Here is a 27,402-nt window from a genome sequence, read left to right on the forward strand (position 1 = left end):
CTTGAAATCTATTTCGGCCGCAGCGGCTCTTTCTCATCTTTCTGATTACGCCCCATCTCCACGTATTTCTGCCTCTTTCTCCCAATCCCTGTTGTCCCCTCTGATTCCCATAACCACTCTTTGCCCCGATTCATTGGCGCCCCCAGCTGGCTGAGCTCTCAGGGCGACTTCTCCATTCGCCATCACCCGGCCGCCGTCACCTGGCTACCCTCACTGTTCCCGCACCGGCATCCCCAGCCATCTCTCTTCCCGAAACTCTGAGGACGACGCCCTTAGTCGCCCCCGCTTCTGCTCATCAGGCGCCTCCTCCTGGATCCCCTCCATCTCTCTGGAGCTCCTCCATTCCCTGTATATTCTCCATTTTCTTTCTCCTGTGCCTACTTCCCCGGGTTACTGTCCGTCAAACCATCGATGACAAGTCCTTCCAGAGCCTCTGATTTGTCGTCTCTTTAACTCCCTGACCGCTGTGCTTCCTTCCATATCTAACCCTCTCTTCTCTTCCGTGATCCCCTCACACCCTCGTCCTGCCGCTCTCCTGGTCTCCCCGTTGCAGTCGCTGCTTTCACAAAGCCCCTACCGCGCGTGAGTGGGAGTGTGGAGTTGACCTCTGCCGGTGACACCCTCCTAAATCCCACCCCTAAACAGTGTCCGCTTCCTGGGATTCGGGCCCCTTGTTAATTGGGGCCAGCAGAACCCCATGCCAAGGGAGAAGCCGAGCTCCCTCCTCCAAGAGTGGCGAGGCTGAGGGAGGGGCGCCAAGGGTCCGAATCCAGCTCCTGAGTCCATCTCCCAAGACTGTACACCGCGCAGGGAGGGCGGGCTGCCGGGTGAAGGGTTTTAAGCAGGAAAACGACCCGAAGGCGGACACATCACAGACGGAACCCCATTAGAGTTTACACGAAAGGAGCGCAGACCCTCCATCCCGCAGCGAGGTGTCAGGGATACGGACGTCTCCCCTGGATCAGTACTCACCGCTGTAGTAAGTGCGGGTGGGGAACCTCAGCGTCCGTTGCGACCCACCAGGCTTCCCGTGTGCAGGACTGTGAACCAAAACACTGTCTTCAACCAGAAAAACCGAAAATTACGGTCGCAAACAAGATTCGCAGCAGCATTAATGCATCCGGGACTGCAAGAAACTCCGCGTGGTCGCTGAAGAAAAATTTAGGTCGCAGGAGGGACCTGAATCGAGCACTTCCGGCGGAGGGCGGGACGGCGGGCGGAGGGGCGGGAACCACGCGACGGGGGCGGGATCTAGGCTCCTTTCCTCCTCACATCATTACTCAATTTGCAAGATTTCTCTTTTAAATTAATATGATGATCCTCTAAAGACTGAATTCTCGATAAAAAGTTTGCCACATATGATATTGTAAAGATTTCTCTTCGATGTGTATTTACTTAAGTTTAGTGTTGCTCAACTCTTGGTTAATTCATTATACTTTAAGGTCTCCTTAGTACGAATTTCTGATGATTAGAGAAGACTCATCCTGCCTAAAGGCCCCAAGTTTATTATATTTGTAAAGATTTTCTCTACTATGTACAATTGTGACATTTGGTCATCGATGAAGAACGGATCAAAAGTTTGCCATCTTGATGCAAATGTTGATTTTGATACTAGGATGGATTCTTTCCAGTTTTGAAAAGAACCATTTTGATAGATTTCTTAACTTGATTACACGTAGGATGTGCATTCTCAGTTTTAATTGCTACGATTCACCCTGATGCCACTGAAAACTTTTTTTTTTAAACCACAATGTTATGAATAAACTTGGGGATCTTAGGAAGGTAGTTCATGTAGATCATATACTATTATGTAATATTGCCAACCAGCCATATTGTCATCAAAGAAATTTCAGTGTGGACTTCCATGTTCACAAGGAAATCAGTACATGGCCTGTGGAACTTTTTATCAAACTTATAATATTTTGGGAAAAGCCAATCAAACATAAAAGTCAAAAATTCAATTTTTTATAGTTTGGTTCCTTGTAAAATTGACAAGGGAGTAAAATGAACATAATCATAAAAAGAAACTTTCCTCAATCATGAGAGATTTTTAACACATGCCTCATTGTAATATTATAATACAGATGCAATTTATTAGATTATTAAAGAAGTCAGAATTATTGAAGACTTCAAAAATTTGAAAACAGAGGAATGTCTAACCTTGTGAATTAATCTCTGCATCACAAAAAAAGAGACTGTACATTTTTAACCACACATGAGAACACAGTATTTACCACTATTAACTTTTTTACAAATCAGAATTTAAATAAAAAGATGACATAGGAAAGATTACTACTTTAAAGGGAATGTTCTGAGTGCAAGTTTACAAGAGTCTCACAGTTTAGACAGAAATGGCTTTTGTTTAATGGGGTGGGATGTGCAAGAACAGAAAGAATAAATAAAAACAACATGAACAGATGTAAAGATGTGAGAGAGAACAAGTTGACAGTTGCCCAATGTGAGGGGGTGGGGAATGGGAATTAAAAAAATCAAATCCAATAAAATAAATAAAAATGGTATTACAACAAAGAGAGGGCATAAAAAATTTTTAAATGCATTAATAAGATTGCAGGTGGAGATGGTGGGGGTAAAGTGCTCAAAGTTCTCATCATATTTGGAAGGTTAAAAATACTAACCTATCAACACTCTTAGAAAAATACATGATTCAATATTTTTAAAATGTAAAGGTGGTAGGAAAACTAATCTACACAATGAAAAATAAAAATAAAATCACCAAAGTCTGCAAAAAAGATAAATCATATGGATACTATTCAAAATAGAGTAAGCTATATTAACATCAAAGTGGATTAGAGAACAAATACTATGAGAATAATAAAATTTGAAAATCATAGAGATAAATTCATCACATGGAATTGACAATCATAAACTATTTCCCTAGCAGTATTTCAAAACCCCTGAAAATAACTGACATGCTAGCAATGAGAAAAAACACAATTCACATATATGTTGAGAGATTTCCATTGACTGCCTCTCAATAATAGAACAAGACGACAGAAAATAAATACCTGGAAGCTTCTATCAATTCTAATTGACATTTATTAAACTATAAGATAATACACTATACATATATTGGTCTCTGCCCCCGGTTCCTGACACAGAATTCCTAAAATCCTTGTGATTTCTTAAATGATAGAGTATTAGAGCATCTTTTGTTCTACTGAGGTGACTCTAGGTGGGCTTTCTGAATGGGGACTGGTGACCAGAAAGATCACAACACAATTAGAAGTTTGGAATTTTCAGGGTCTCACCCCTACAATCCAGAAAGGAAAGAACTGCTAGGAAAAAAGTTACTTATTGATTGTCCCTACATGAGGAAGCCTCTGTAAAATCCCAATAGTAGGGGGTTCAAAGACTTCCAGGTGGGTGAACACAACCATATCAGGAGGGTGACATGCTCCACCTCCAGGGTAAGCTCCTGTGCTCAGAAACCTGCTATATCTGGCCCTATGTATGTCATCATCTGAGAGTTCATATTTATTGTCAAATCCTTTAATAAACTGGAGCTCTGTCAGCTGATCTAGCAAATAAACTGAACCCAAAGAATGGGTTGTTGAAACCTCAAATTTATAGCCAGTTACTCAAAAGCAAAAGTGATAACTTAGAATTCTGACTGGCAATCTGAAGTATGTATTTATGGGGGTGGGGAGGAGTCTTGTGAGATTGAGCCTTTAACCAATGAAATATGATGCCGTACCTAGAGTGATGGTGTCAGAACTGCATTAAGTTGTATGATACCCAGCTAGTGCCCTAGAAAATTACTTGGTGTGGAGAGAAACCTCCATATTGTTTGATGACCAGAAGTGTCAGAAGTGAAGTGTTCTGGCTGAGTGTGGGGTAATGTGGGAGTAAAGAGAACATAGAAAAAAAAAACCCTGTATTTTTCCCTATACAAGAGAAAAAAAATACATTTTCCTCCTTAAAACACTTCACCTACCGAGAAAATAATACACAACTTATAAATGCACATAGTACCATACCAACAGAAACCATATTCTGGTCCATCAAACATCTTGATGAATTTGAAAATAATTCAATCACACAAAACATGTCTATGATCAGAATAAAATTAAGACAGAAAGCAATAACAGGAAAAGCTCTCGAAAATTCTCAAATATTGGTAAAATAGTAACATACTTGTGCCTAACCTTAAGACAATGAATTAGGGTAAGAATTAGAATGTAATCTGGATTCAATGATAATGAAAGAGAACATATCAACATTAACTATCTGCTACTAAAGTAGAAATTAAAAATAGCACCCTTCAAAAACAGATACCCATTTCACTAAACAACTATAATCCTAAGAGTTCTCTAGTGTTATTTTTGTTAGTTCTGGTTTTCCGGACATCGTCGTGAACTTCCTGTCTGTAAAGGAACTTCGGTTTAAAACAGCTCATTGGTTCTGAGGCTTGTGTAGTTGAAGGCAGCTTGGTGAACAAGGACAAGGTGTTTAAGGTCACTTACAGAAATTTAATTCTGATAAACCAGTCGAAAATGTTGTAACAGAATATAGTCCAGTGAGAGCAGTTACACAATGAAAGGCAATATATTGCTAGATGAATTTAAAATGAACCGATATTCTAATGGAAACAGAAAATATAAAATGGAAGAATGGGGGTAATAAAGATGTTAAAGGTGGGTGTAAAGGACTTCTATATGTAACCTTGACTTTAGGAGGTTCAGGTGGGTACAGAGAAGAAAAAAAAAGTCTTTGTCAGAATGCCGGTCAGCTTCCTGAAAGTTTAGCTGCAATAACACATTTTTGAATTCTCTTTGAATTGTAACAACAAACCTTTGTTTCTTCCTTGTATTATATCTATCATTATTCATCTCCTTGTTTCTTGTTCCTGATGTTACCTAGTCATATCTAATAGAGTATTCAAAATGATGCCTTCCTTGTGAAAGAAGCGGCTTTCCCTCAGAGACTTCCTTCTCTTAGTTATAGTTCCCATGACTACTCTAAGTCTATCTGGTCAGTTTTTTATAGAACAAGTTTGTATAACTCTCAATGGTACAACAGTATATAAAAACAGCACTTCTAAAAAATTAAAATTATTGGAGTTATATTGGTTAATAAAATTGTATGGGTTTCAAGTACACAATTCAATGTTACATGTGTATTGCATTGTGTGTTCACCACCTGAAGTTTAATTTCCTTCTATCACCACATATTTAACCCCTTTACCCCATTTACCTCTTCCAGCCCCCTCTTCATTCTGGTAACCACTAATCCACTGTCCGAGTCCATAGTCCGTTTATTGCTTTCAGTTTTATATCTCAGATATGCATGAAATCATATAGTCCTCAACATTTTCTGACTTATTTCACTTAGCATGATAATCTAAGATCTAGCCATTCTGTCACAAATGGCAGTAATTTTTTCTAATGGCTAAGTAATATTCTACTGTATACATGCACCACCTCTTCTTTAACCAACCATCTTTAAGAACACTTCGGTTGTTGCCACGTCTTGGGCACCATAAATAATGCTATGAACTCAGGGTGCATATATATTTGCAGATAAATGTTTTCAAGTTTTGGGGGTAAGTACCCAGAAAAGGAACTGCTGAGAGATCAGGTAATACAGTTCTTATTTTGAGGAACTGCCATACTGTTTTCCAGTGGCTGCATCAATTTATATTTCACCAGAGGTTTTTTTCAAGAACCTCTCCAACACTTACTTGATCTATTGATGATAGCCATTCTAACAGGTATGAGGTGGTATCTCATTGATTTTAACTTGCATTTCCCAAACAGCAAAAACAGCACTTTATGATACCAAACAGCTCCACGTTCCATTACCTGCACCCACAAATTTAGTAAGACATGCCTAGAGCTTTAGATTTATTTCAGGGTCTTCATGCTTCTCAGACCTTGCTAGGAGAGCCACACTTGTAGTTTCCATTTTGTGTAAAGGGAGCCATTGCCTAGGAGTGATTTTAATCAACTGACAGCTTACATCAAAGGACATTAGGCCATATTCTTCCCTCACACTTTGTCATGCTTTTGAATTTTAACTTGTCCTTGATACTCAAAGTATTTCTTAATGGTAACTCTTAACAGTTAGAGACGCTGTTATAACCTTTCAATCTTGCCTACAACTGAGTTCCTTTATTCTGATATCAGGATGTTATTGTATTATTGTCATATGCAGTTGAAAACAACATGGCATGTTATCTGTTGCTTTCCTGAACTTTACCTGGATGGAGGTGAGATCCAGGAGTGGTCATGCCCCTCCTAGGAATGATTTGTAAAAATCAGAAGACATTTTTATTGTTACAACCAGAGTAGAGCCTGCAATCTTGGCAGCAGGAATGAATTAGATGAGTCTTTAACCACTTCAGTTGGAGGCTAGATGAAGAGTTAGGTTAAATGGTGAACTTGCAAAAAAGGTTCCTGCAGGGTAAAAACTGCAGGTACAAAGAATGATTCCTGACAAATGGGCTGAGCATGTGGAGAGATGTCTGAACACCAAAGTGACCCAGGCACTGCTGAAATACTGCAGTTTGATCTTCACTGACTGTTGTGATTCATGGTTTATCTCTGTAGCATTTAATCTCAAATTAAATTGACCTACAGTTATGAGTATGATTTGCCTGACATCAAAGAGGCCGTGAGAAAACTCTCAGAAAGATGACTTTCTTATGTAACAAATAATCTCTTAACATTTCGGTGTTTTGACATCATCGGTACACCAAGACACAAACCAATTTTGGACAAGATTCCATCCTGTTCCAACAAATGGCCAGAAGTACAAATTAAAAAGAGGAATATTTTGGGAGGCAATATATGAAATTTTTAGTTTCCCAAACAAAAAAAAAAATGATCCATTGTATATCTTTCACCTAAATTATTTCACTGGGTGCTCCAAGCTCAAGAGATATATCTTTACTTCCTGAAATTTTCTTTGATTTCCTAATTTTACCACATTCTAACTATATTTCTACTTTCACTTCATATAAATGAAAGAGTGAACCATAGGTTGTATTTGGGTATAAATGAGACATAAATATAACCCTATGATATATATTCACGAAAGGTGGGCAGGTTTTAGACATTAGGGTCTGGAATTGACTGCCAAACTATTTTGATTATAAAAGGCATAGGACAGAGTGTGGAGAGAATAATCCAGGGGCACAATATGTGTATAAATCTACTGAATTGTATATTCTTTGATCTCATCATGAAAGAAAACTGTTATAGATTCTTTTGACCCTGAGAACCCAATGGCATATTGCTTGTTTGTGTTATAAAGTCCCTATGAAGGTGTGATAAAGCTGTGTTGGTACAAAAAACAGGATTCGTTTAGGGTTACAAAAAAAATAAATAAATTTTATCATTAAAACATGAGCCCTACGATATATTTTCAAATGAAACTTTCAAAAGGTAATGCCAGCACTTCAGTGAGAACCATACATACCCACATACTATTCTGATTCTTTGGATTAAGCTCCCATCTCAGGTACTTGCTGTCTACAATTTCCAAAAATAGAACAAAATTTCCATTACTTTTTGATATGCAATAGTTATTACCATTCAATGGAGAAAGTCACCACCATTTCTTCTGCATTATTTCTACTACTATCACCCTCCCCCACCCCCCATCACTTATCGCTCTCCTCCCTTGACAAGCCAAGTCCCTTCATGTCCAGACCTGCTCTGTTTCAGGGTCAGCTGCCTTCCTACGACCGACAGTGGCCTGTCTAGAGGGCGCCCTGAAGCTAGCAAGTATGAAGATTTAAAACATAGTTTTCTATCATTTTCTACCTTCCCTGATTCTAATTCATACACTAATGAAATTGATATTCGGTGTCCTTGTTTTCTAGGGGACATGGATATGAATGAACCATGCTAATGAAGTAGATAGATCCTTTGATTGTAATGACTGCATCCCAGAGACCAGCACAAAGACTGGAAAGCATAAATTCAGCAAACTTTTAACTTCATGTTAAAACTCATAGTCATGAAGTCTTTTTAAGAAAACGTAGATAACTAAATATTAAAAATACTAAGACCTGTTTGTTCTTGCGATACATGGCATTTCCTTAGTTTTAAGATAGTTTGACTTGTAATTTTTCTGCAGGATATAATGTCTCACGTTAACCTCAGAAAACTGGATGCTTACTCATTGCTAATAATGATTCTTGACTATATTGTCAGTTGTGATAACTGGTTAAAGTTTTCACTACATTCATTAAATTTATATGAATTCTTGGGTGAATCCTGAGGACACCCTATTGCTTAGATTTCCATGTTCAGTATATTAGTATAGTTTCTGTCCTGCATGAATTCTGCCATTACTCCAAAGGTACAGATATTTGATGCAAAGCCTTATGACATTCACTACATTTGTAAGGTTACTCACTAAAATGAACCTTATGATGTCCCACTCTTACTTTTTGGATATAAGCATTAACACACATATTACTATTCTGTGGTTTCTCAAAGATGTAAATTCTGATGTCTAGTCAACTGTGAGGCCTAGTTAAAGATTCTGTCACATATATTTCCATAATTTCTCTTCACTGTGGAGTTTCTGTTCTTACACAATATCTGAACTCTAATGGCTTTGCCATATTCATTGCAATTGTAAGGAATCACTCCAATATTTTTCAATCGTTGATCTTTGAGTAAAAACACTGCCACACATTAATTTGTCCAGTTTCTCACGAAGATATATATTCTTAGCTAGTAAAAAATGAGCTCTAATGTAATATTTTGCCATATTCATGGCATTTGCAAGTATAAATTATTTGGTAAATCTTGAGTTTAATACCTAGTGCATTTCTAAGGTCTCTCACATTTATGGAGTATCTGAGGGTAAATTAGGTTAAACTCACATGGGAGGCTTTGCTACTCAATATATTTTTAATGTTTCTCTCTAGCAAGTATTCTCAGATGTCTTGCACAGTGTAAAGTGTGACTAAACACCTTGCCACACTCATTACACTTTCTCTCCAGTATAAAATAACTGCTGTCTAGTCAGGGAAGAACGTACACTAAAGACCATGGAACACTAGTTGCATTTTTATGATTTGTCTCCTGTATGAATTCTCTGATGATATGCAAGGTGTGATTTCTGACTAAAGACCTTGCCACACTCATTACATTTGTGAGGTCTTTCGCCAGTATGGATGTTTTGATGACGTGCATGGTTTGATTTTTTACTGAAAACCTTGCCACACTCATTACATTTGTAAGGTTTTTCTCCGCTATGAATCACCTGATGCCTAGTTAGGCGTGAACGCACAATAAAGGCTTTTCCACACTGATTACATGTGTAAGGTTTCTCTCCACTATGGATTCTCTGATGCTGAGAAAGGGTTAATTTTTGACTAAACGCCTTGCCACATTCATTACATTTGTAAGGTTTTTCGCCAGTATGGATTCTCTGATGATTTGCAAGGTATGATTTGTAACGAAAAACCTTGCCACACTCGTTACATATGTAAGGTTTTTCTCCAGTATGGATTAACTGATGGCTAGTGAGGGTGAAACGCGCAGTAAAGACCTTGCCACACTCATTACATTTGTAAGGTTTCTCTCCAGAATGGATTAACTGATGGCTAGTGAGGGTGAAACGCGCACTAAAGACCTTGCCACATGCATTACATTTGTATGGCTTGTCTCCTGTATGAATTCTCTGATGACATGCAAGGTGTGATTTCTGACTAAAGACCTTGCCACATTTATTACATTTGTAAGGTTTCTCTCCACTATGAATAACTTGATGTGTAGTAAGGCGTGAACGTACAGCAAAGGCTTTGCCACACTCACAACATTTGTAAGGTTTCTCCCCAGTATGAATTAACTGATGGCTAGTTAGGCTTGAACGCACACTAAACTCTTTGCCGCACTCGGTACATTTGTAGAAATTTTTCCTGCATGCTTTTAGGTCTTTTGTCAGTGTTGAAAGATGCCTAGAATCATTTCCACATAGAGTAGAAACATTGGCTTGGACACTAGAAAAGGCTTTTTTAAGTGGAGAAACAAAGGAAGAATTATTCATTGACTTTTCGGCTAGATTACATTCATCAATTTTCCCCTCAGTTTGAAATATCTGCATATCAGCCAGAAGTGACTGAAACCTTAGTCCAAGCCCGTTTTCACCAGGTTCATTTCCGGCGGCATGCTTTCTACCATGTTGATCTCGTCTATCAGTGCGATGTTTTTTATGAGTTATAGGTATTCTGTTGGAATTTTTTTCATCATCTCGCTGCTGACACAGAAAGTCATGCATATGTTCCTGGATTTCCCTGAACATCAGTGTTTGGAATACTCCACCTGTATTACTAGTTTTTGTTGGTTTTAATTTCTTGATCACATATGAAGGAGAGCAATCTACGAAATATAAAAAAATCAGTTACCTTATTTATTAGTCATAAATGTTTCATGTGGAAAACTAACATTACACAAAAAAGTTATACTGAACACATTTATGATACTTCTGAAACATGACCTTCAACCTTCTAAAATAATAAACAGGATTCCTTAGAAATGATATAGTGGTCACATGCAATTCAAATTAATTTCAGGGTAGCCTAGTTTCAAACACCCTATGATAAAACAGTGACTTTATACAAAATTATGTTAGCTTTCCAGGAAAGGGTATTTTTTAACCATGACTCCAAAACACATACCCATTGTCAGCAACCATACTGCTATCTCACAACTGAGGAAAAATATATCTTATACATACTTCTACATACATATTGAACATTAATAAATGCTACATGATAGACAACATATATAATGGTATCTAATCCAAAAGATTATGTAAAGAATAACCTATATACACAGGCAGTCTAAAATTGTACAACAGATATAGCATTGAGAAAAAGCAAAACATCAATAATACATTAAAAAAAAGTTTTCTAAATATGTTATAAAACTATCTATACTCACAAAGAACAGGCATTTAAGAACATCAAGAAGTGATGCATGTTAGTTGTATTACATAATACATGCTGAAAGGCTATCATCTGTCTATCAAAATAAAAGTAAATAAAGAAAATATTCTAGGAACTCATGAGAAAACCAGCAGTAAATCAAGTAATCATATTACAGTAAGTTAACACTGTCGAACTCTATATGGTCCCTTCTAAGAATGAAAAAAGAACTTCCATTCTAGAAAAAGAATATAATAATAAGAGAACTGAAAACTACATGGAGATCACTAACTTCCAAAGTATCAGGTCGCGAAAATACAAAATATTACAAAGAAGAATATTAGAAAGAAGCCAAAACTCACTGTATTTTATGACTGCTATATAACAGCCGATCCATAGAGTGATTCCCTATATACGCAGGGCCATTTACTCATCCAGTACATTGGCCCACTATATAAATAATACAGAGTCTGTGCTTTGAAAATTGATTAAGGTGAGGGAACACATTACAATACAAAAACATCCAATACGATACAGGCAAAAAATATCTTATAAAATAGATGGCAGAAAGTTGATATATCTTATTAAATCAAAGTAACTTCTAAGTCTTCAGTATAAAACATGCTATTATCCTAAGCTATCTAAGAGCACTAATGTGTTTTTAAAAGCCTTGTGAAAAGCTGCCAATATATATTTAATTAACAATAAGACACTCATGAGATTGATATACATAAACCTCATTTGCATAGAAAGCGAGAGAAATAGGATTGGAACCTGGACCTACAGACTCATGTTCTGACCATGACTGCCCACCCAGGGAGTATAGATTATGAAGGCTTACAATATATACCAGGTACTTCGAAACAAATACTTCCAGGGACAAATGACTGTTAAGCTGTGTTACTGTGACAGGGATTTATAGCCATCCATCCTAAAAATAGTTTCCAAGCCATCATCTACCAAGGCTGAATCATAAAGAGATAAAAAATCTGAATACACCTTTAACTTCCAAGGAGAATAAATGACTATCAAAATCCACTCAACAAAAAAAGCACAGAAAACTTCAATGCAAAATTCTATCCTACCTTTAAAAATAATTAACATCGATGTTCCTGAAACACCTCACAAAAAATTGAAGAGGAAGGAAGCCTTCCAAACTCATCCTGGGAGGCCAGAACCATCCTTATACCAAATCAAAACAAGGACAATAAGTGGATACCACAGACTATTTTCAATGAAAACTGATGAAAAATTTATCAATAAAACAATAAGTTACACAACACACTGAAAGGATTATCCACTGTGAAGAAGAAGAAGGTCCTTGGAATGAGAGGATGATTCAGTATATGCAAATCATTCAATGTAATATGGCACAGTAAAAGAATGAAAAAAAAAAAACACATAACGATCACCTCAGTTGATGCAGCAAAAGTATTTACGAAAGTTAGCATTTCATGATAAAGAGACACGATAAACGATAATAATCAATTACCTCAATATAAAAGAACCCACATAACAAGACTAGCATCATGCTCAATAGTGAAAGACAGAAGGAAGGCCTGTTCTTTAACATCAGAAACACAAGAATGCCACTTCCCAATACTTTTATTAAAAAATGGTACCAAAAGTTTTAACTAGAATAGACAAAATAAATAAATAAAAGTTGCAAGATATGAAATCAAAGCAAAAATCAATTTAAGTACTATACATTAACAAAGAATAATCAAATGAAAACTCTATAACAATTCCACTACAATAACATGAAATATAATTAAAATAAAATAAAGTAAAATAAATAAAATAAATAGAATAAAATACTTAAGTATAACCTGACACAAGAGAAGAAAATTTGTGTACTGTCAATAAAAACCTATCCTAAAGTTCATTAGAATTTCAAGAGTCTCTGATTAAAAAAACAAACTTGAAAAAATATAGGTCAAAGACTTACACTTCCTTATTTCAAAATTTATTATAAAGCTAAAGTAATCAAAATAATGCAGTACTGGAAAAAGAGAGACCAGCAGAATACAGGTATCAGAAATAAACTGAGGTATAAATGGTCAAATAATATTCCACAGGGTTATCGAAACCATTCAATGAAGGAAAGGCAGGCTTTTCAACTAAAGGTGTTAAGAAAACGAAATACAAACAAGAAAAAGAATAAATTTAAAATAATTCTTTACACCATATGCAACAGCTAACTGAAAACAAACAAACACCAAAATATAAGACCGAAAGCTATAAAACCCCTAGAAGAAAACAGGATAACTTACATTGGATTCAACAATAATTGATCAGAAATGACACCAAAAGGACAGGCAACCAAAGTAAACACAGATAAAGTGAACTAAATCAAAATTGCAAACTACTGTGTATCAAAGGACACATTCGATCATGCACAAAGCCAATCCACAGAACAGGAAAAAGTATCAGAAATCATATATAAATATCAAATAACATTTAAATGACTACAACACTGACTGGGTCCCAGGGCAGATCCCTTCTGAGGAGCATCAGTGCCCTCCTGAGAGACCAGCCCTTCTTCTGTCCTGCAAAGGGACAAGGAGAAGTTGGCCACTTGCAATTGGGAAGGGGGTCCTCCTCCCAACCTGACCATTCTGGACCTGACCTCAGACTTCCAGCCTTGGAACTGGGAGAAATACTTTCCTGCTGTTAACAGACCGCCCACTTCGGTTCTCCATCATAGACATGAGAACAGATGGACACACCGTGAGATCCAGCAACTTCACCTCTTGGTATACATACAAGAAAACTAATAGAAGGATATAGAAGAGATTTGCATGCAAGTGTTCACAGAAGCACTATTCACAATAGCCCAGAGGTAAAAACAACCCATGTGCACACTGAGAGATGACTGCACAAACAAAAAGTGGTAAGTACATACGATGAGATATGATTCAGTATGCAAAATAAGACACTTAACTAGTCATCTGCACCAACATAATAATAACTGGAGGACATTATGCTAAGTGCCGTTGACCAGTCGCAAATAAGACAAATGCATTATGTATTTATGGGAAGTACCTAAAATAGTCAAATTACTAGAAAAAGAAGGAACAATGCTGTTTGCCAGGGGTTGAGGAAAAAGGAAAATGGGGTGAAACGAGAGATTTTAAATACTCATGGTCATCAGTTAAATCTGTACTCAAAGAACAACAATGAAATACAGTACAGATTAAATATGCAAATCACAAATGATGTAAAATATTAAGTTATATGATAAGAAAAAGCGAGACATGAGGTCAGGGGAGATCCCTCTGTACTTCAAGGGTAAGAGGGTGAGAACTTGGACAATATTCTCCCAGGAGAAATTCTACCCTATTTAGTACCTGTGTGCATGTGGTACACATGATTACAGAGTTCCGGAGAGATGCTTACTGACACTCCTCCAACTGGAAAGAAAACCGAAAACACTAAGTCAGGCTGTCATAACACTTTCTATCTTGGTGTCCTGGGATATGCTGACTGCTCTACCAGGCAGCTCCAAGTGCTGCTTCTGTGCTTAGCGGTATAATATTGCAACATATGAGTCAATGTATCTCCATCAAGAATTTTACGACATATGAGTCAACGTATCTCCATCAAGAATTTTCTATGATCAAGGACACTCACTCCACAGGAGAGTCCACCAGGGGTTGTCCATTCCCTAAAGGTGGATGATACCCACAAAAGATGATGGTGAACTATCAGACCCTAGCAAGGTTCAGGGCAAACCATGAAAACTACACAGAATATGAAATCTGGAAGAGTCTATATTCCCAGACAAGGTAGCAAGGTGCAGACAGAGAAGTACAAGGATCGGGGTCAGACACTGTAGAATTGTGAAGAGACCGTGCATGCCACCATAGACAATACACTACGAGCCTAGGAGACTGAAATGCACTCCCCGTGTATAACTGGAGGCCGAGAGATGCTCTCTCCAGCCACTGTCTCTAGAGATTAACTAATAACAGTTATAGAAGATCCTATCCACCTCCCTGCGACATAAACCTCTGAAGTAAGTAGCAAAAGCTAGAACAGAAGAAATGGCTGTGAGACCCAATTCAGAATACAGGGGAGGAGAGTGCCCCATGCAGTTCCTGGGGCATCAGATGGAGTGGACAGACAGTGTGTCCCTCTTCTGATTAGGCCTTCCAACCACAGAAAAAAGTGCTGGTACCAAGATGGGTCCAGGACTCCAAGGCCTCAGCTCTGCTCTGTACAGATTGAGAACCAAGCATCTGATGGAGCCCAGTCAGAAGAGACCAAGGGGACAGAGACCATCTGACACAGCCCACCCTACGCTCAAGTCAAGTAACCAACAATCTCACAGGGTCCACAGTATAGACTGTTGTGATCTCTATAAAAACTCTACTAGTGTCTGTGTTGGAATGGCAGCACCATGGAGGGTGAAAGGATAAATTTTACACATTAAAGGACAGAATAGTAAGTTGGGTAGAAAAAAAATTTCCTTTGATGTTTCCCCAGAAATAAAATTCTGTTTGCCCACAGAACTTTCTCACTTCGGGTGAGTCTGCAAACACTATGAAGGCTGAGGCCTCCTCTCTCTCTTCCCGAGCTCTTACCTGCGTTCACACCTTCAATATGTTCCCACCAATCTGGTTTTTGTGCTATGTTCAACTTGCTCTCCTGAATCCAGGGTGCTTTCCCTTGCTCCAAAATGGAAACAATATATAGATCAGAAACAGAAATTCCTGCACATAAGAAGAAAGGAGCATGAAGACCTGTAGTTCTTCCAGAATCCCCAATCTCTGGTCAACTGAGGAATGAGAATAGTGCAGATAATATAAGAATAGTTCACAAAGGTGTTGACTCTTCATCTCCTTCTGTGCATAGGAACCATTGTCATATGCAGATATGGAGCTGTTTCCAAAACTACTGAATCAATACACAGGGATAGAAAACGAAGTAGATATTTTAGTTTGCTACAGGACTTTATAAACACTTATTCTCTGGAAAAACCCCTTTTGTATCACAAAGTGGGCAGACCATCTGAAAAAGGGCAAGCTTAAAGTCCTAATGCCACCTTTCAAAGCCGTTTCATGTCCAAGTAAATAGTTTCTATCTCAGTCATGCAAGGCATGGGCTTCCAAAGAAGCACCCAAGATAAAAGGAAGAGACACTGAGGGCAAACCCTGACCCCGGAGGGAAGTCATTCTCACCGAGGAAGAGCAGGTTCCAGTAGCTCTCCAACATCACCTCCCTGTACAAGGCCTGCTCAGCTGGAGACAGGCATTCCCACTCCTCCTGAGAGAATTCTATGAACACATCGCTGAGTGTCAATTGTCTCTAAAGAAAAACAAAAACAAAAACACACACACACACACATTTCAGTAAGGGGAAATTGCAAGTTTTTACCTTTATACAGATGAGGAAATTATAAGTGACTCAGTTGGAGTTTTCCAAAAGATTGACATCAAATATTCTTGATCAAGTTATGTGTCCATAGTGTTGGGTTATAATACTTTCCCATAAAAAGTTAGATAGCCCATATCAGGGAGGGTCTCTCGATTTTGTGGACCATACATGAAATGACAATTAAAATTCACCACCAGGCTTTCTCTACAGAGGGTTAGATGTGATGTTCTATGCACTTAAGTGATATTCATTGTCTGGATGAGTGAGAGCATTTGCAGTGTATTCAGAGACGACAAAGTCTAGAGTGTGTTTTAGGAGTTTGTAGAAACATGGCAAAGTGAGAAATGTCCCCAGATCTTTCCCCTTGAAACAACAATAAGCTGAACATCTAAAACTCAAACAAACAAACAAACAAAAGAAAAACCACTCTAACTGCACACCAGCTCGTCTGAGCGTGGGATCTGTGTATAAGAGCTACCACAGGTCAGAACCCTGAATGTCGGGCGGTGAACTGGGAGAAATAAAGAAGCTGCCTCTCACAGCCACTGCAGCTCCCTGATAAGAAAGATAAAAGAAGGTGTGGCGACCACCCTGAACAGCCCTGCCTGGGAGTGCTGTGAACTCCACAGGGCCGGTGGCAGGGTCCAGTCATCAGGGCAGAAAGCAGAAAAGCAGGATGGCAGAGAAACAACGGTTGATTTTTGCTAGCCGTGGTTCTAAAACTGAGGCTGAGCCGCAATCCCCAACCCCCAACACAGAGGGACCCTTCTCCCATACCCTCCAAGATGGAACATCATGAAGCCCCAAGGGAATCTGAGCAAACGCTACCAAAACTATCACTAACACTGACAGGGACTGAGACTGAGAGTAGTGAGTGTGATAAAACATTTATAAGGGGGAAAAAAAGGCATTATTAAGGTTTTATATAAATTAGGAATCCAAGAGGCTTGGACGCCACCTACTGGAAATCAAAAGAAAAATGCCTTCTTTGCAACAGGCTAAAGAGAGACCTTTATATATAATAAATCTTCTTTCTGGAAAAACAACAGAATACACTTCCATTAATGCCCAGGCAGAGAAATAGTCCATTAAAATCATGAACGACAAAGGTGACAAGGCAGCTCAGAAAAAAAGAAAAATCTCCAGAAAATAAGCTTACAAACATAGAAGTATTTTTGGATGGTACTTCTGAAAAAACTCAGTAAGATACAAAAGGAGTCATATCAACAATTTCAGGAACTGAAAAAATAACTAGATGAATAGAATGAGTTCTTTAGCAAGGAGATTGAAACCATCAAAAAGAACAAAATAGATCTCCCGGAGATAAAAAAAAAAAAAAAAAAAAAAATACCGCAAGAGATGAAAAATGAAATAGCAAGCTAGGGAAATAGGATCAACCAAAAAGAGGAAAGGATCAGTGATACTGAGGACAGAAATCTAGAAACAAATCAGAATGAAGAGAGAAACTGAAGAATGAAAAATAATGAAAGAGAAATCCAAAAACTAGCTGATACCAACAGGAGAGGAAACATAAGAATAATGAGCATTATTGAAGGAGAGATAACGGAACAGGGACTAGGAAGTTTTTTCAAATAAATAGTTGATAATTTCCCAAATCTAAAGAATGAGCTGGAGCTTTGAATTCAAAAGTCAACAGAATACCCAATTATCTCAACCTAAAAAAACTTTCACCAAGACACATTATCTTGTCAAAAATGAACAACAAAGACAAAATTCTCAGGGCAGCCAGTTTCTGGATACAAAATCAATGTTCAAAAATCTGTAGTGTTCTTATACTCTAATGATGAAGTGTCAGAAAAAGAAGTGAAAAAAATAATTCCTTTTGCAATTGCAACAAAAAAAAATAAAATATCTTGGAATAAATTTAACAAAACGTGTAAAGGACCTATATAATAAAAACTACAAAACCCTGTTAAAAGAAATCAAAGAAGATACAAAGAAATGAAAAGATATTCCGTGTTCTTGGATTGGAAGAATCAACATAGTTAAAACTACCATATTACTTAAAGCATTATACAGATTTAATGCAATCCCCATGCAAATCTCATCGGCATTTTTTAAAGAAATAGAACAAAAAGTCATCAGATTTGTATGGAAGCACAAAAGGCCCTGAATTGCCAAAGCCATCCTAAGAAAAAAGAATGAGGCCAGAGGCATCACTCTGCTCGACTTCAAATTATACTACAGAGCAACAGTAATCAAAATAGCATGGTATTGGCAGAAAAATAGACACACAAACAAGTGGAACAGAATTGATAGTCCAGAAGTAAACCCATGTTTGTGTGGACAAATAATTTTCAACCAAAAAGCCAAAAACAGTCAGTTGCAAAAGGAAAGCCTCTTCAATAAGTGGTGCTGTGAAAACTGGAAAGCCACCTGCAAAAGAATGAAACTAGACTGTTGTCTATCACCAAACACCAAAATGAACTCAAAATGGATTAAGGAATGAATATAAGACCTGAAACAATAAAATCCATAGAAGACAACATAGAAACTAAACTCAAGGACCTTGGACTTAAAGAGAATTTTATGAATTTAACCTCAAAAGAAAAAAAAAAAATGAATGGAACTATATCAAACTAAAAAGCTTCTGCTCAGCAAAAAAAATCATCAACAAGGTAAAGAGACAATCATCTCAATGGGAAAATATATTTGCAAGCAACGCTCCCAATAAGGGCCTAATATCCAAAATATACGAAGAACTCATATGACTCAAAAGAATAACAACAAAACGATCCAATCAAAAAATGGGCAGAGGACCCAAACAGGCACTTCTCCCTAGAGGACATATAAATGGCCAACAATTATTTGCAAAAATGCTCAACATCGCTAGCTATTAGGGAAATGCAAATCAAAACCACAATGAAATACCATCTTACACCTGTTAGAATAGCCGTTATCAACAGGACAAGTAGTAAGTATTGGAGAAGATGTAGAGAAAAAGCAACCCTCATTCACTGCTGATAGGACTGCAAATTGGTATAACCACTATGGAAAACAGTATGGATGTTCCTCAAAAAACTAAGAATTGATCTACCATATTATCCAGCAATTCCTCTACTGGCTATTTACCCCAAAGACTTGAAAACTCATATCTGAAAAGGTATTTGCACACCGATGTTCGTAGCAGCATTGTTCACAGTGGCCAGGACGTGGAAGCAACCGAAGTGTCCTATGATAGATGATTGGCTAAAGAAGCTGTGGTACATGTATACAATGGAATATTACTCAGCCATAAGAGGAGATGGAATACTGCTATTTGTGACAACATACATAGACCTTGAGATAATCATGCTGAGCGAAATAAGCCAAACAGAATAAGTTGAAAACCACATATCGCATATGTAAGATATAAACTTAAAAGCAACAAACATTAAATAAACACAGACTCATGGACATGGACAATAGACTACTGGTTATCGAACAGTGGGGGGGATGGGGGAGATGAGAGGTAGATGGGATAAAAGGGGTCAAATATGTGTTCACAGAAAGAAATCTAACTATGGGTAGTGAACACACAATGATATATATATGCCTTACTGTTGAATTGTACACCTGGAACTGGATTTCGTTAACGTATGTCACGAATTAAAAAAAATACACACACACACACACACACACACACACACACACACGGAAAAAATAAAATAATAAAAATTTTACTCTTAAATATTTTCTATTTAGCATTAGTTAAATTACTTGTTTTCTCTCAAATTCTTTAGAATCAAAGAAGCATTTACATCCTTTACTCATACTTTTATAGAACTGTAAATAAGAATGATGGGTACCATTTGAAGTATTATGCAAATAGTTATTAGAAATTGACTTGTTGATGAATTCTCTCAAACAGGAATAAAAATACCCATAGAAGACAGCCTATTAAAATGATTAACAGAGCAATCACGTGACCAAGGAGCCAATAAGTTAATTAACATCCATTTATTCTACTAGCTCATTTCATGAGAAAAAAGTTGACTAAATTGAGCATAGTAAAAAATTTTGTATTCAACTTGATTTGCTTTCTAAATAAATTTTACATTAAAAAAACAAACTGACAAAAGGCAAAGGACATAACAGTAAGAGTCCACTCACCAGGAAGTTATAACAATTATAAATATAGATGCATAAAACATTAGGGCTCCCAAATATATGAAGTAAACATTGACAGAAATGCAGGTAGAAATAGGCACCAGCACAGTAATAGTATGAGACGTCACTATTTCAGTATTGGCTCTGCCTACAATAACCAAACACAAGATCCATAAGGAAACAGAACACCTGATAACTCCATAGAACAGTGGAGTCTAACAGACATATGCAGAACACTCCACCTCACGCTAGCAGAAAATACATTTTTCTCAAGCATACTGAACATTTTCCAAGACCAACCACATTAGCCAAAAAACAAATATAAAAAAAGTTTACAAATTGTGATTGTAAAAACTGTCTTCGCTAAGCACTAGGAAATGACACTAGAAACAGAAAACAGAAAAATCCACAAAAAGTGCAATGTAAACAAGTCATCCTTAAACGACCAATAGTTCAAAGACATCACAAGAGAATTTTTAAAAATCTGAATGAAAATAAGAGTGAAAATACAACAGACTAAAATTTACAGAATGCCATGATTGCAGCACTAAGAGGTGCTAAGTAGTATTTACATAAAAAAAAGGAACAATCTCAAATCAGAAATCAATTTTAATACCCCCCTAAAAAAGAATACCTATTATTTTAGTTAAAAAAAAGAAGTAAATAAGATTAGAGCAGAGGTAAATAAAAAGTAACTAGAATATCAATATAAACATCAACAAACTAAGAGTTGGGGTTTTTTTGAGCACATTAACAAAATTTCAAACACTGAACTATACTAAGAAAAGTGAAATTATTCTAATAACTTAAATCAAAAATGAAAAAGAACACAGCAACTGATGTCACAAAAATTTTGTAAACGATTTTAAAAGAGTAATATAAACAGCATTATAGGAAAAGATTATACCATCTAAAAGACAATGGGTAAATTCCTAAAAACATACAATGAACAATCATGAAAAAATTAAAAATGTAAACCAAATGTAAACCAAACTAGAGAGATTCAAGCACTAATCAAAAAATCCAACGAAACAAATGAACCCCAAATAGATGGCTTCACCACAAAATTCTACCAAATGCTAACAGAAAATAACAATAATTCTGCTAAACATCTTCCAAAAAATTTAAGAATAAACACTCAAAAATTAATTCTATGGCGTCTGCATGGTTCTGACCACAAACACAAAAAAGGTACAAGAAAAATAAAAACTATCCCTGATCGGTACTGATGTTAAACAAAATACTACTCAAATACAAATTCAAGAGCACATTAAAACAATTATACATCTTGACCAAATGGAAATTCTTCTTGTGTGGCAAGAATGTTTAATACACAAAAATCAATCAACCCACATTAAGAGAATGAATACAAAGAAATAACACATGATCTCAACTGATGCAGAACAGGCACTTGACTAAATTTAACAACCTTTTAAGAAACTATTAATAGTAAACTTCCTTGACATAATAAAAGCCATATTTGAAAAGCACAAAGCTCTTGTTATACTCAATGGAGGACGTCTGAATGCTTTATCTCTAAAATGAGGAAAAAGGAAAGGATGAATACTCACAGCACTACTATTCAACAAAGTACTAGAAGTCTAACCAGAGCAATTGGACAAGAAAAAAATAAAAGTCATCCTAATTGAAAAATAAAATTCTTTTTTCCGTATAAAATGAGCTTACATATAAAAAATCATACCGATTACATACATGCAAAAAAATATTACAACTGGAAATTATTTCAGTTTCAATGAACAATCTAAAAAGAAACTTAAGAAAGTAATCCAATTTATCATAGCATCAAAAAAGATCAAATACATAAGAATAAATATAGCCAGGAAGGTACAAGTCTTATATACTGAAAACTCCCAAACAATGCTAAAAGGAATCAAAGGAGGTACAGGTGAGCAGTAAAACCTCCCTTACTCATGGATGGCAGGACTTAATATTATGCAAATGTCCATGCTACCCAAAGTGTTCTACAGATTTGATAGGATCACTATAAAAACTCCAAAAGCGATTTTAGCAAAACGTGAGTGCGTGCACCCACCCACACACACTAGAATTCATACAGGATGAAGCAAATGCAACTGAGAGGAGCCAAAACACTGTGAAAATAGAGAAAAGCCAGATTTTTCACTTTTTAAGATTGAAAAACATATTACAAATCAAGCATAATTAAGTCAGTGGGATACAAGCATTAATCTAAAACTAACGTATAATAAAAGACAATGCCCTGCAAGAAACCTCTCCATGTATGCCAAATGATTTCCAACGAAGCCAGCACTTCACAATGGAGAAAACTCAGTCTATTCACAAAACCGTGCAAGGAAAAGTGAATATCTAAATGCTAAAGAATGAAGCTGGAGCCTTACCTGCATGAAACAGAAACTTTTATGTGTCAAAGGATACAATCTACAGGGCGAAAATGCAACTTCTAAGAAATGGATATGAGAAGATCTAAACAATCTCCAATTGTCATTATGGTTGATTTATTTTAAAATGGATGATGGAATAAAACACCTTCTGTCACCGATGTCTGTGAACTTTCCACTCCATTCCCAATCATGAAGATTTTGATGTCAATGATTCACTCGTTTAGCTTCAAATACATCATAAAAGCAGTCAGAAACATTTTCGCCTGTTGTTCCCTTTTCCAGAACTGAGGTATTTATGCCTATGAATATGTGAAATCTATATGGATCATCTTTTATCATGGTTGACAGAGAGGTGACAGTGTATCCAGATGTGGCCCTTGAACAATCTCCATTACCCAACTACACTGAGGCCACAGGGCCCACACCCTATCTCCAATCCAAGGGCATCAAGCCCTGCACAAGATGATGCCCAGTGGAGTGTCTTCACAAGTCCCATGTCACTGGATCCTGGTAAAATGGAATCTAATTAGAGATGAGAGGGAATAAGGAAGGCCCGAGTTGAGTGTGAACAAATGTCGGGCAAGACAATTCAGCATCAGAGACAATCAGCAAGTCAATGGGCATTCAGGAAGAACAGACACAAAAATCAACCAAAAATATGAATCTACCTGAGAAAGAGCCATATCCGAATCCCTCTCCTTCCTGCTTCTCCTTTTCTGGGCTTCTTCCTTAGGCAACAAGTCTTTATAAGTCAATCTGGAAAGTTGAAAATATCTTGTTTATTAACATACCACTTTCCCGTGCCACCAACACACGCACAAGCAAAATCTCGCCATGTGAAAAACAGAGTGTCTGCTGTCCAACACAGGACACATGAAGCAACAGTAAACTAACTAGTAAACTTCTCCTCAGAGATCAATGAGTAAGGTTCCCATCCTTTCTTCAGCTCATGCTGCCCTCCTGGTAACACCTTCACACATGCTGCAGCAGTCTGGAACTCAGCTGACCCGACACTCCCCTTCAGGTCACAGACCTAGCCCTATCACCCTCAAACCAGATCTAAGCCCCTAGAAATGAAAGACCCAGAGCCTTGCTGCTCAGTGATGGATAAAGACTAAAATCACCTGAGGCATTTAAATATTATTGAGGCTGTGCCCTCCCTAATTATTTCAGTGACACTTTCTAGTCAGGAGGCACAAAAATGTCACGGCAAAATGCCTCAGCAGGGGAGAGGTAGACAGGGTAAAGGGGGTCAAATATAGGGGGTAGGGAGAGAGTGAAATGGGTAAACGGGATCAAATATATGGTAGCTGAAGGAAACTGGACTTTGGGTGGTAATCACACAATAGAATATACAAATGTTACATTATAATGTACACCTGAAAATGATATATTGTATTAACCAATGTTACCCCAATAAACTTTACAAAAAAATTTTTAAAAAGTGAATGAGGAACAAATGGGAGCTATCTTTACTATCATTGCAACTTTTATGTAAACCTAAAATTATTCTAAAATAAAAAGTTTATTTAAAAAAAAGGAATGGGTAAAGGGGGTCAAATACATGCTGATAGAAGAAAATTTAATTTTGGGTGGTGAACACAATGCAATACGATATATAGAATTCTACTCTTAAAACCTATATAATTTTATTCACCAATGTCACCCTAATAAATTTAATTAAAAACGCAAAAAAAAAAAAAAAATGCCTCAGCAATGCAATGTGCAGCAATGTAATGTTCACCATGCAGAGGAGGCAAGATTAACACATTTCCCACCTTCTTTTTCTTCCCTAGCTTTACTGAGGCATAATAGACAAATACAAATTGTTTAAGGAGTACAATATGAACATTTAAAATACATATACAATGTAAAATAAATATCAGTCAACTGAATTAACATATCAACTCAGAAGGACTATCAGAACTTAGCAAATTTCAAATATGCAATGCAGTGTGATTAAGTGTACTAAAAATGCAGTACTTTAGATGGCCACATCTAATTCATTTTAAAACTGAAAGTCTGTCCTGTTTGACACCATTTCCTCATTTTCTCCACTCCCCGCCTCTGGTAACCATCATTCTGGTTCTGTGAGTTTGACTTATAGAGAGCAAATATGGTAACATCAGATATTTCTTTCACCGTCTGCATTAATTCATTCAGCATAATGTTCTCCAGTTTCAACTATGTTGTTCATTCCTCCCTCCATTTTATGTCTGAATAATATTTCATTGTGTATGTAAATATAAGGATCACATTTCCATTCTCCATTCATCTGTCAACAGACTTCTAGGTCGATTTCACATCTTGGTTGCTGTGATTAAGTCAGTAATGTTCATGAGAGTGCAGAATATAATTTCATGTCTCCTAAAGTGGACTCCCCTCTTTCTTAACTACTATGCATTTCTCTCCCTTCTTATGTATATCTAATGCCATCTTTTCCTTTTCTCTTTATTGCTATGCTGCTCATTTTGTTCCTCTCTTCCTGATGTTTCAAGAGTTTATTTGAGCCAAACTATCGATATAACCCAAGGAGGAAGATCTCAAATGCTCCCAAGAATGGCAGTTTTGCAGTTTCTTTTACTCATTTGAAATTAAGAAAGAACATAAGGTAGATTAATTACATGAAGATGAGAGAAAGAGAGGCAGGAATAGGTTATAGAAAAGATGATATGCTCTCTTGAAGGTGGCCAAGTCTAAACTGGCATTACTTCTGGTACATCAAAGGTGTGTTAATCTGAAGGCACAAGAATAATAAAAAAGCTGCCTTCAAAACCTTTCTGTAAAGAAGTCACAGACCGGGGGTATGACTACCCACCATGACTGCCCAGTTAGGAATTCCTGATTCATTACTGAACCCCTTGTTCCTCCACCAGCCCCTCTATTTGCTAGCTGTTATCTCCCTGGAAATTCCTCTTTTCTCTGAACTTCTACACGCTCGCCCCCTTCCTTTGACTCTTGCTCCCAAATCCTTGAAAGTCTCTCTCATTCTCTACATTGATATCTGTTCTCTTCACCCTTCTCCCCTTTACTCTCTCCGGGGACCTGTTTTCCCTGAACCCCTGGCGGGCATAGGAGTGAGATGGAAGAAGATGCCTGCTTCCCTGAGGCGCACCCTTCCCAGTGGGATGGAATGTGGGACGGAAGATCAGTGGATAGCAAATGGCAGACCCAAGTCATCCCCAGGACCGCGGGATCAGAGGAAGGGCCGCTACAAAGGGCAAGCCTGAGGAGCAGAAGGGCCAGGCCTGAGCGGGACGCAGGACAGGGCATTGAGGCTGTTTCAGGAGAGGGGTGGGGACTCCAAAATCCCCAGCACCAGGGAGAGGATGCGGCGTCTCCCGGGCCAGGATGGCTGGCGCTGCCTCAGGGACCGCGAGGGCGAGCTTAGGCCGCGAACGCACCTCACGGAATGCTGTGAGTGCGCCTGAAGGGCAGAGAGGTCAGAGAAGGGTTTAACAAAGGAAAACAGGTGAAAGGCGGGTCTACGTGGACCGAAGACGGGGTTAGAGAAGGGCAGAGTGCAGCCCTGGGGCCATTTCGAATACCAAGGGAAGCGCTCAGCCTCTACGACGACGCCGGAATTTAAAGAAGGAAGGGCTGGCGGAGGGAACGATAAGGCCCACGGGGACCCCAACCCCCTGTTTGAAGAAGGGAGTTTACGCCAGAAAGACGGTAACTCACAGTCGACAGGGTGACCTCCGCTCCCTGCTCGCAGCTTCCAGTCTGTAAGAAACAGCGCAGAGGGAAGAGGCGCGCGGTGCCTGTTGAGAGGTCAAGCTGTAGCAGTGTCCCCTGGGAAGACAAGGAAAGGGCCTTAGGGCCTGTTCTGGAGAGAGTCCCAGCCTGCTACTTTCCGCGAAGAACGTGTGGGGGCGGGGCCAGGATGGAGCAAAATCAACCAAGAGACTTGCGGGTCGCGAAGACACATTGGTTTGAAGCGGGGCGTGGTGAGAGGCCAGGCATGCGCAGTGACCGCAACGAAATGAAAAAGAAAGCGGCGTAAGGGCGTAGCGTGGGCGGGACTTGAGCGTTCCCGGGCTTTCCTCCCAAGGTTTTTTTCTGAGTGGGTGGAGCGCATGTTGGAGCTGTCTGTACCTTTTCAGCTACTATAGCTAAGAGTTTGAGGATAAAATATTTAAGTTATGTGAGCCACTTCTGTTGGAAACCAAGTTTTCTGCTTAATAAGTTGAAACTGGTTTAAGGCAAAAGCTATTTTTGGGAGCTGTTTGCACGCAGGTCCTGGTAGTGAGGCTAAAGCAACCCAATGTGAACTGGAATCTCAGTGACAAGTGGCTGTGGGGAGGAGTGGTACCTAGGATCATTTCTGCAATTAAAACTATGTAAGCAGTTTAACCGAACAAGAACAGCAGTCGTCTGCGGAAGGTTTACTAACTGTACTGTGAAATACAAAGCTCTCTCTGGGTAGAACAGGCAAGTTCATACACCAACAGAACAACATTTCCTTTTATAGGCCCCATTCACCACAATTTCATGATTCACATGATTTCATGTACTTGCAAAGTTCATAATAGGGAAATCGACAGAGACAGAAAGTATATTAGCGCTATCCAGAGACTAGAAGGGGAATGGAAGGAACTGATTCATGAATAAAGCTTTTTT

General features: G+C 38.0%; 2 protein-coding genes across 2 annotated transcripts in view; both read right to left on the reverse strand.

Moving 5' to 3' along the window:
• The window catches only part of LOC107504812 (zinc finger protein 160-like), a 115,122-nt gene extending 88,526 nt beyond the window's left edge, over positions 1-26,596 (reverse strand). The window contains exons 1-5 of the mRNA XM_036232349.1: positions 26,464-26,596; positions 23,448-23,535; positions 16,093-16,219; positions 15,496-15,624; positions 973-1,059 (exon numbers count right to left, since the gene is read on the reverse strand). Coding sequence (XP_036088242.1) covers positions 973-1,059; positions 15,496-15,624; positions 16,093-16,219; positions 23,448-23,462 — 358 coding nt within the window. The 5' untranslated portion in view covers positions 23,463-23,535; positions 26,464-26,596. The remainder of the gene's footprint in view (positions 1-972; positions 1,060-15,495; positions 15,625-16,092; positions 16,220-23,447; positions 23,536-26,463) is intronic.
• On the reverse strand, positions 8,301-15,573 carry LOC107504813 (zinc finger protein 160). Its single transcript, XM_016134351.2, is given in 3 exon segments — positions 8,301-8,973; positions 8,975-10,361; positions 15,496-15,573. Coding segments are annotated over 2 exon segments (1,395 nt in total). The 5' UTR covers positions 10,285-10,361; positions 15,496-15,573; the 3' UTR covers positions 8,301-8,888.
• Positions 26,597-27,402: the final 806 nt, after the last annotated feature.

The sequence above is a fragment of the Rousettus aegyptiacus genome, unplaced genomic scaffold, assembly GCF_014176215.1.
Source record: "Rousettus aegyptiacus isolate mRouAeg1 unplaced genomic scaffold, mRouAeg1.p scaffold_m13_p_14, whole genome shotgun sequence".
Lineage (NCBI taxonomy): Eukaryota > Metazoa > Chordata > Mammalia > Chiroptera > Pteropodidae > Rousettus > Rousettus aegyptiacus.